This window comes from Hippocampus zosterae, chromosome 10 (genome assembly GCF_025434085.1).
Source record: "Hippocampus zosterae strain Florida chromosome 10, ASM2543408v3, whole genome shotgun sequence".
Taxonomy (NCBI): domain Eukaryota; kingdom Metazoa; phylum Chordata; class Actinopteri; order Syngnathiformes; family Syngnathidae; genus Hippocampus; species Hippocampus zosterae.
In genome coordinates this window covers 22,137,460-22,147,152 of record NC_067460.1, presented here as the reverse complement: position 1 = coordinate 22,147,152, position 9,693 = coordinate 22,137,460, and the positions used below count along the sequence as shown (strand labels likewise).

At 42.5% G+C, this 9,693-nt stretch overlaps 1 protein-coding gene across 1 annotated transcript; it reads right to left on the bottom strand.

The window, feature by feature from the left end:
- Window positions 1–345: 345 nt before the first annotated feature.
- ddx6 (DEAD (Asp-Glu-Ala-Asp) box helicase 6) lies at window positions 346–9,209 on the bottom strand. Its single transcript, XM_052078512.1, has 14 exons — window positions 8,967–9,209; window positions 7,709–8,307; window positions 7,546–7,609; window positions 6,902–7,006; window positions 6,658–6,787; window positions 5,764–5,910; window positions 5,575–5,669; window positions 5,358–5,480; window positions 4,894–5,022; window positions 4,665–4,781; window positions 4,462–4,525; window positions 4,092–4,193; window positions 3,831–4,010; window positions 346–2,939 (listed from the first exon to the last, which is right to left on the bottom strand). The coding sequence occupies exons 2-13, from the start codon at window positions 7,903–7,905 to the stop codon at window positions 3,835–3,837; spliced, it is 1,449 nt and encodes a 482-aa protein (XP_051934472.1). The 5' UTR covers window positions 7,906–8,307; window positions 8,967–9,209; the 3' UTR covers window positions 346–2,939; window positions 3,831–3,834.
- Between the last annotated feature and the right edge of the window lie 484 nt (window positions 9,210–9,693).

Genomic DNA, 9,693 nt, shown 5'->3' with positions numbered 1-9,693 from the left:
CGGTCTTTAGGAAATCTAAGGGCGCCATCTACTGGTGATCAATAGGAATGACAACCCTTAAAAAGACCGTACCTCCTTTCCATGACCGCGTACTGTATTCGAGTTGATCACAAGCCATTCGTAACGTTGATCATCGATGCCATCCGAGTTCCTGTATTTTGCAATGAGAGCAAAGTTTGAAGCGATCAAATTGCGACATTTTTGTGTGAAGACAAGTCGCTCAATTTAAGTATACAAAACATGATAGGAGGGTTCAAAGTGAAGCGCATTGGGTGTCGTGGGTACAAAACGTGCCAAACAAAGCCAGCTTGCCTTCAAAGAGAAAGAAAAACAGAGACCCAAAAATAAATTCAGTGAGCTTTATTTTGAACCAAACTTTAAACTTTTAAGCCCAATATCATGACATTTTCATTTGTGTTGTCTTTAACTCAACTCTGTAAAATTAGCCTCACTGAAATTTCTGCCAATTGAATGCTGACCAAATTTCCATGAAAAGAAAATTTTTTTTAAAAAATTAAAATTTGGGTTTTCCGAACTTGAACATTTTTTGGGGCAAAAAAAAAACAAATGTAAATCAGGGCAACATTTTATTTGACCCCTCTCCATTCACTTGCGAACAGGTGCACCCCCCCCCCACCCCCCAAGTGTACTAATGCATCAACAGCATCCTCATGGACAGAGTGACGAGAGTCAAATTGGACACAAAGGGCGTGTCGTTTGCTTTTAAATTGGTCATACTATCAAGGAGGATTCGTGTGCATCAGGGCAGCTAGCAAGCCAATTCACCCTCCCCCCCCCCCCAATTTAAAATGACCTTAAAGAATGAGACACTTTGTTTTATTAAACAGATTCAATTAAAGAGTTTGGCAAGATGCTCGAGTCTCAGTCTCTAAGGTTCTCAACGTGGCGACCGCCGGCAGTAGACGGCATCCCATCATATTCATTTGTCCAGTAGGACCCACCTTGAAAACTAAAACAAGCTGGAGTACTGCCGACATGTCGCCAGGCCGCAGACGGCTGCCGAGTGTCTGCATAATTTCGATCTCCCCCCACTCGCTCACTCACTCGTATTTTTTTTTTTTGGTTGGCTTGAATATTTTCTTCAAACGCAAAGAACTCCCTCCCTCCCTCCCACCCTGCCCAATTAGCCAAATTACATGAGTTAACTCTTCAGGGGACAATATGAGATGCGAGTGAGCAGGGAAAAATCGCCATTCCGAAGCAACAAGGACGTAAGAAGGAACATTTTGAAACCGTCGCTGTTGGTCAGAACAGTTGTAAGAACATCTTGCCTCCAGAGGGAACCCAAACTTTCCAAGAAGGCTCCAAAGAGCTTTCGTGCAAAAATTGGGTTTTTATGAGGACGTATAACCAAACCCACAAACAAAACAAAAGGGCAGAAGTATAAGCCAGTAACTCAGTCCAAGTTTGCAGTCCAAGCCATTTGTCATCCATCAGAGCCATTCCCCTTGGTTTTTCTTGTTTTTTTTAAGGAATCTCCTCCAAGCAACCTGTTCGTGTTGGCAGAGCAGGTACAAAAAGCCATCCGTGTTATTGCCTGAACTCAACTCTGCGTTCTAAATGCCAACCTGTGCTGGGTTGCTTTTTTTCTCTCTCTCTTGTGACGTGTCGTCGTGCAGCTTGAAATCCTGCTACATTTTCCCCCCCCCCAGGTAAGATGTGTCACTGATGCTTTTCCACATGACATTCTCGTTGAACTCCAAATTGGCTGCTGCCTTCGTCCTTGTATGTCCGTACGCAACAGGTCGGGAGGTGAAACCAAAGCATCCACCAAGCAAATCTGCATTGCAGCGAGTCGGACGATGCAGTCCAATCTGTCACGTCGAAGCTGGCCAAAAAAACAAAAACAAAAAATGCACGACTAATCAATTTAAGTGCAACTTTCAATTATGACACTTGGCCTCAATGGCACTTCATGCACAGGGGGGGGTCTTTTGCTTTCGATTCCAAATCATTCTGCCGTTTCTAAAACTATAAATAAAGTCACAAGCCAACAGGCAGTTATTCAAACGGTCCCTCCAGTGCCAACAAGTATATGCGCGTGAGGAGGGTTGGTATTGTGTTGCAGCCAGGCCTTCTTAACTTCTCTTAAAAGAATCTTAAAATGAAGATTATATATACACAGGCTCACAGAGTTAAGTACAGATATCCATAGGAAGGTGAGCAAGGTGGACCACAAAAAAAAAAGGAGAAAAAAAAGCGACATATCTCCACTGGTTAAGGAATCCTCAGGACTCTCGTTGTTGATTGGCTGCACCATCATGCGAATTTTGCTCTGCTGCTGAAGACGAGGGGAAAGTGTCGGGCTCTTCTTGAAGCAAACGTTCACAACTCAAAGTAACGGACAGTCTGGCTTTTCTTAATACAAACAAAAACTCCAGCAGCGCTGCCTGTTGGGCGGAGGGGGGGGTATGGGATGTTTCCAAGTTTGTCCTGCAATGTGAAGCCAGACTGAAGCGGCGCAGGCCCCCGGAGAAGCAGAAATGGAAAAAGTGGTTATGATCGATGACGACGAGGGTTATTACTTCACAATGAGTTGGACTGCTTCTTAAGGCACTTCATACAAAATGATTCCAAAAACCAAGAACAAAAATGGCAAATGGAAGTGGGGATTCTTTTTTTTTTTTGGAGGAGCAGGGGGGTTCTGGGTGCTGGCTTCATGTCAAGAGTCACCGCTGCGTGCGGGGGTATTCCAGTCCACTTGTCCCCGCACTTTCCTCATGTGGAGGGGATGTGGTCGAAAGGGGTGTCTTCAGTGCAAGCGGTGCAGCATTGAGCCCTGTGAAAAGGGAAGAGTTCTTCCAAAACGCATTCAAAAACTTTCACATTCCTGGTGAAGGGATCCAAAAAAAAAAAAAAAAAAAAAAAATCGGGCTGGGGTGGGTGATGGTCCAAAGGGGAATGGAGGATGGGCTTGTCTGTGAATCAGAGAAAAAAAAAAAAAAAAGTTAAACTGCATGTTTGTTGACGAAAGTCGACTTAAAACAGTGGAACCTCAAACATACAACAGCTCAAATCTTAAAACACTTGGAAGTCAAACATGATGGTACACACCGGTCTAGGATTAGGTGCCTAAAAATAAGGTAATTACTCTCGGTACCCAAGGGTGTGATCAAGGAGTGGGGTTTAAAAAAATAAAAAGTCAGAGTTTAAGTACAAAGGCAAAAAAGTACAAACACACTCTTGAATGTTTTTTAAAAATTAAAGGTCGGGAAAAATGATTCAAAAACAAAAGGCAGCAAAAACTCATTCAAGAACGAACCACGAATTGTTGACGACACTCGTTGGAGACCGAGAGCTCTAAATTTGGTGCCGTGATTTGTTGGCCAATCAGGAAGGGAGGTTCCTTAGGTTCGGCAGAGATCCTATCCAAGACGGGAACGTTCACTCCCACATGCAACACGAGAGACAGCAGCCACACACGAACAAAAACAGGAATCCCTTTTGTTGAAGTGACATCTCAAAAGAAACAAGCTTTGAATGTCAGAGAGGAGTTTTGTCAAACGCGAGTTGTTGCAATTAGGAAAAGTCTTCCACGTCTGCGCATGTACACGCACAACTTTGGTGCATTTCCCCAAAACGAAATGTCACTTTAACATGTCAAGTTGTAAGACGCGTTTGAAATGACATTTTGTCACCTCAAATATTGTGGCCGTCAAAAAACAAGGACTCCCATTCATGTTAACCGTTTTGTCAAGTGCTTTGTTACAGCTGTAGCTGATTTGAAAGCGCTACATAAATCAGGATGTGATGTAATGTATTGCATTGTATTAGGAGTGGTTTGAATGCGCGAGCACGTGTATACTCACCGACTCATGGCTTAACTTCTTCTCCGGTCTCGCTGTGGTACTCGGCCACATACAAGCTCTTGTCGATGATGCCGGGGATGGGCTTGATCTCTGTTCCCAGCTGCTCTTCGATGCCTTTCAGGTTGAAGCGATCGTCGTATGTGATCAGGTTGATGGCCAGACCCAAGTGTCCAAAGCGGCCTGCGCGATGACGATGAGGTTTAATGCTTGCCGTTGCTCGTTGCGTTCATAAACAAGGTGGAGGTTACAATTTGTTCTCACCAGATCTGCCAATGCGATGAAGGTACGTCTCTCCCAGCTTCGGGAAGTCAAAATTGATCACAACATTCACAGCTTGAATGTCTATTCCTCTTGTGAAGAGGTCTATAAAAGAAACAACAACAACAAAAATCTTATTTGAACTCAAAAGCAAATATTTGACTGCCAAAAGAGTTTTGGGACAACCAGAAATGAACAACCACGATGAAAGTACGCAGAATGCAAGTCAATTGGCCACTGTTGCTGTGTGATCATTCAGTGACATGGCAACAGGCATTCGTCAAACATGTTTTACCTTAAATTACAATTGCAGCCAATAATTAGGACCAAAAAAAAAAAAAAAAAAGCTATCCAAGTGGGGTATGCTCCTCACCAGTGCAGACGAGATTTCGACAGAGGCCGTTTCGGAAGTCGTGGAACACGCGGTTGCGATGTTCCTGGAGAGAAAGAGAAGGAATTAAAACTCCAACATAAACTTGAGTTGGACGGCAACTTCAAGACTGATTGACGAGCTTCACCAGAGGCAGCGTCAGGTTCAAACCAACTGTTCGTGAGAAAGAGAAAGCCACGACTAACCTGTCTCATCTTGGCGTGAATGTAGAAACACGAATAGCCCAGCTGGGAGATTTTCTTGGCAAGGAGCTCCACTCTCTGAGAGGAGTTGCAGAAAATTATAGACTGGTTGATCTGGAGCTAGAAGACAAGTGGCATACACGTCGTTACAGTCAGATACTGACATTATTCATTCATTTCTTTTTAAATTGAATGGTTTGGTGCCAAGCTGAACCAGAAGACTCCACCTTACCCTGGAGAACAAGGTGTTGAGACAGTGCACTTTCTGCCTTTCTGTGACGTAAGCATAATACTGAGTCACGCCCTTCAGCGTGAGCTCTTCCATGAGGTTGATCTCGTAGGGCTTCTGCAGGTGCGAGTTCTACAAACGCAGTGAAAAATGCTTCAGAATAAAAGCGGCACGAGTGGGCAAAGTTTATGCGTTTAAATACATTACAAAAATGTGCTTCAATATATTTAAAGCATGCGTGAGGGTTTTAATTTTTTTTTTTAAGTGACTCTCTGTCGCAGATCATACCGGTATATTTTTTCTGCAGCAGCTGACTAAACAACTACTAATCCTCTCTATCTTCAGATGAGATAAAATGCTCTACTATTGAATATTAAAATGTAGTATAACATCCCTGCTTTCATTTCTAAAACAACCTGTGGTGTGTGAACTTGTTCGTTCAACATGACTATCATTCGTGAGCATACCATAAACTTCTGCACGCTGAGGGGGAAGGTTGCAGAGTAGAGCAAAATCTGTCTCTGTTTGGAGAGGAAGCCCAGAATCTCTTCCATCATGACCACAAAGTCCTGAGACAGGAGTTTGTCAGCCTGTTGGCAAATGCGATGAAGAACAGCGTTTTAAAAACAAAACAAAAAAAACTGCAATGCAGCCTGAGGGGAAAAAACAAAGAGCACATCCCACCTCATCCAGAACAATCATCTGCACTTGACCGACTTTGGCCACTCCTTTCTTGATGAGGTCTAAAATCCTCCCGGGGGTGGCAATGACCACATGAACTGGGAAGAGGGAGGCGGGGGGAGGGAGTCACGCTCATGCTAATGCAATTCAAGTCAGCATCAGTCTTGCCCGGCCGGGTGTGACAAGTGTTACCAGTTTCATCCAGTCTCATGATGTCATCGCGTAGGTTGGTTCCACCTGTGGTAGCCATCACCTTCACTCCTCCCATGTGTTTGCTGACCTGGATACATATTTGGCTGACTTGCAGAGCCAGTTCTCTGGTGGGTACTATCACCAGTGCTGGGAAGGAGAAGACAAACGTTTACTTACCAACTACATTTTTTGTTGCAGACCAAACATCCAATTTGCATCATTATCTCATGGTACAGTAGGAGTGGGAAAATATTTGCACTCAAGGGCAAGTTTGATGTTTACAAAGGACAGATGGGTCATATCATTTTAGTATGTGACTGGATTAAAAAAAAAATACAACGAACCAATTAGTACATTTTAAAGTGAAAAAAGTTACTTTGTGGAAAAATTTGGGTACTGGCAACAAATTGAGATGAATTAAAAATGCTTCATCAATAAACCTAATGTGGAAAAAATGCTAAATTAATGCAACAAAAACGATTTTTCTAAAATCATGTTCTATTCACACTTATATTTGTCAAGCAATTAATTAATAGAAGTTAAATAGGTAAAACGGAAATCATATTTGCAAGAAATCAACGCGCAAATTTCATGAGACGGATCGTTTTTAATAATTCATGCTCATTTTCTCATATTGTTGCCGTCTCGTGAAAAGTGTATGTCCCTTTTTTGTCTTTTATACCTATGTGTAAATTTGTTAGCAAGTCATTTAATAAGAAAATAAGGAAATTAAACAAGTAGGTTTTAATTAACTCGTTTTAGAAAGGGGGAACAAAAATTTTAAGACACAACTATCCAATGCCACCGAATGTAAATGATCAGTGTACCGGAATTAATATGGTGTTAATATTTGGCCCCGCGCCTAAGGTTGCCCAACGCTATAGAGATGCCCACCTTGTATATAGTCCCTCTTCAGGTCAATGCGCTCAAGTAAGGGAATGAGGTAGGCTCCACTCTTCCCTGTGCCATTCTTGGCTCTGGCCAAGATATCTCTCCCGGACAACGCGATGGGAATGCTTTCCTCCTAAGAGCAGCAGCGAAAATTGATACTTTGATGAGTCGGCCAGCATTGCGACATGAAGGTATGCATGTTCTGACAGAGAGATGACGTTAAGCATTTGCGGAGGAGGAACTGCACCTGAATGGGAGATGGCTTTTCCCAGCCCATCTCAAAGATGCCCATGAGCAGCTCCCTCTTTAGGCAGTAATCTTCAAACTCGTTGCCCTTTGTTGCCGTCACATCCTGTGGAGCGCCAGCAGATGTGACATTAGCAACTGGAAGTTTCTCAGGTCACTCAATATGTAACCAAAGTAAACACATCTGCACTTGAGTCATAAATTCACCCATTTTGGGTGTTTGTGCTGTCTCTGCAACACCCTAAGACGCTGCCAAAGCCCTGTCTAAATAATAATTGGCATCAAGGAACTACAAAGCCAGTTCCAATGAAGTTGGGATGTTGTGTTAAACATAAATAAAAAGCGAATACAATCATCTGCAAATTGTGCTCAACCTGTGTTTAACTGCATACACTACACAGACAAGATATCTAATGATCAAACTGATCAATTTTATGAACAAATCATTAACTTTTTATTTTTTTCTTGTCAAAATAAATTTCAAGTCATTTAATTTTAAATGAGGTTGAAATTACGTTAGTCATAAATTTACTTTGGGAATAAAATTATTTTGCAATGAAATGAGCATCCTGGAATAATAACGGTTCCGTAGGAATGTCCATCTAAAATGTATTCAAAGTTTTAGGGTTTTAAAAAAATACAAACCGAAGTTCTCATTCTCATGTCTTTTGGGGGCAACTTCAAATTTTTCTTCCAGTCATCTCCAGGCCTGCAAAAGTCCAAACTCTCGTGAGAACTAATCACATGAAAGCACAAATTTGTCATGTTATCAACTATTCTTGATGTATTTCGCTGATATGGAACTTACTTGATGACAGCGTTATTCGTGGGGGCTGTCTGGGCATTACCATTGTTGATTGTGCCTTTCATCTGGTTGAGTGGCTGTTGGGGAGCTCCTCCACCGCCACCACCTGGTGCTCCGGTCGGCTTCACCGAGCCCCGGAGCTGTCCGTTCTGGTTCGACAAGCCCAAGATGACCGGGTTCTCCGTCCTGGCAGTGCTCATATTTCCTATATTTCTTTCTTAGCTTCTCAGTCCAGTAACGATGAAGCTCAAGTGAGGAGTGAATCCACTCAGCTGGAAACACTCACAATTAAAGGTAGTCCTCCCCTCTCGGGGCTGTGTTTACTGTACAATGTGTCCAAATATCACTCCCAATAATACAATATTGACGTTTCTGGGACATGAAGCAAAAACTTCTCTTCAATGTTTTTGAACAGATTTCTGTTGGGAATGAGGGGAGCTTGAGCAGTTCAGTTTGGGGCGAGCTTGGAGTTTGACAGCAGGTGTCTGGAATCCAAACTCCGAGAGGCCTTAGCTGACTTCAAGCACGGGCCGATTTGTTCAAACTGGCCATCTCGGGGAACTCTAAGCTGCTGCGTCCTCTTCGTCGGATTTATTTCAACCCTACAGCAAACAAGTAGTCAGTCTTCCAGCATGTAACGAAAAACAAGTCAATGGTGTGCGAAGGACGACCCCCCCCCCCCCAAAAAAAAGGCGATAGCTGTAAACGACACGAAGCTCTTACAAGGAAATAGAGTCAAGCACATTAGGACTTTAAAAGTAAAACGAATACGTCTTAGAAAATACCTTGCGGGCCCGTACGAGCCATTTAATGTGATTTGAACAAAGTCACAGACATTAAGACTTCACAGTTAAAACCTGAAAGTCTCAGACGATACAAAATAGGCCTCGACGGTAAAAGCTATTAAATGTTGCAGCTAAAGTGGATTTCGGAGAATAAAAGCTGACGTAGAAGCCGCTAGCACTGGAAAATTCGATTGGCGTGTTGGAGAATTCGCCCAAACGCAATTTTTATTTAATTATCAACATTAAGTCGGCGATGCATGGTATAAGGTGTTAGCAGGCATCACGGTTATGCTTTCGTCTTTTTTAATCAACACTAACATTCAACGTCACAGAGCGTTAGCAAGCTAGCCAGATGGCCAGCTAATGACGGCGAAATACGACATAACATATTCCCAAACAACACGGTACGTGCACCACGGTCGTCCAGCGGAGGATTCAACACACACACAGAACATCCAAGTTGAGCCGCTCATTACCTCAGATAAGTGAAGTAAATCGTCGTTTTTCGTTTTTTTAAGCTTTGTCAAATGGTAGCCGAAAGCACAAATGAGGCTTCTTCTCATCCAAGTCTGCAAGATGGCGTCCACTCGTATTTGAGCCCGCCTCCCACCGCCTCGATCAGCTGATTTCATTTCTAATCTCTTTAAAAACATACATTTTTTTATATGATAAGTTCAAGTTCCAATTCGGAAATATTTCACTGCTCTCCTTCTGAGCAGCGTAAATGTAACGCATCTAATGTAGCCGTCGGGGTTGTTATTTACACTTTGGCCTAAACGTGACGTCACCACCAAGACGTCACTGAGCAGTTTAACATATACAGTACTATCACACAATAGGTTTAAATACAATACATCCTTATTTATATAGCGCATTCACAAAAGCCGCAGCTGTAACAAAGCGCTTTCCAGAACATGTAATATTTAATTTAAATCGGTAACCTCTTACTTAACATAAACATTAACCTTTCAAAAGCTACGTATATGACATTCAAGATGCCCCCATTAAACTTCACGAGTTTGCACTTGTTTCAAGACAAGATTTACTACTTTTGTGGATACTGTATTACAATTAATTACGTAACTTCGGCTATCTCGGGGAAGAGCATATCATTGTTTCAGCCTGTCACTCAGAGAGAAATCGCAAATGTTCATTTGTCATTGAAATTATGTTTATCATAGGTTTTCCAAACAAGCAGTTCAG

What these genes read in the sequence shown, in the direction of transcription:
- ddx6 (XM_052078512.1), bottom strand. Translation starts at nt 7,905, where the DNA reads ATGAGCACTGCCAGGACGGAGAACCCGGTCATCTTGGGCTTGTCGAAC. An exon ending in ACATGAGAATGAGAACTTCG is followed by an intron (nt 7,007 to 7,545) that starts GTTTGTATTTTT and finishes GGCGCTCCACAG; the next exon opens with GATGTGACGGCAACAAAGGG. An exon ending in CATGAGACTGGATGAAACTG is followed by an intron (nt 5,670 to 5,763) that starts GTAACACTTGTC and finishes CCCTCTTCCCAG; the next exon opens with TTCATGTGGTCATTGCCACC.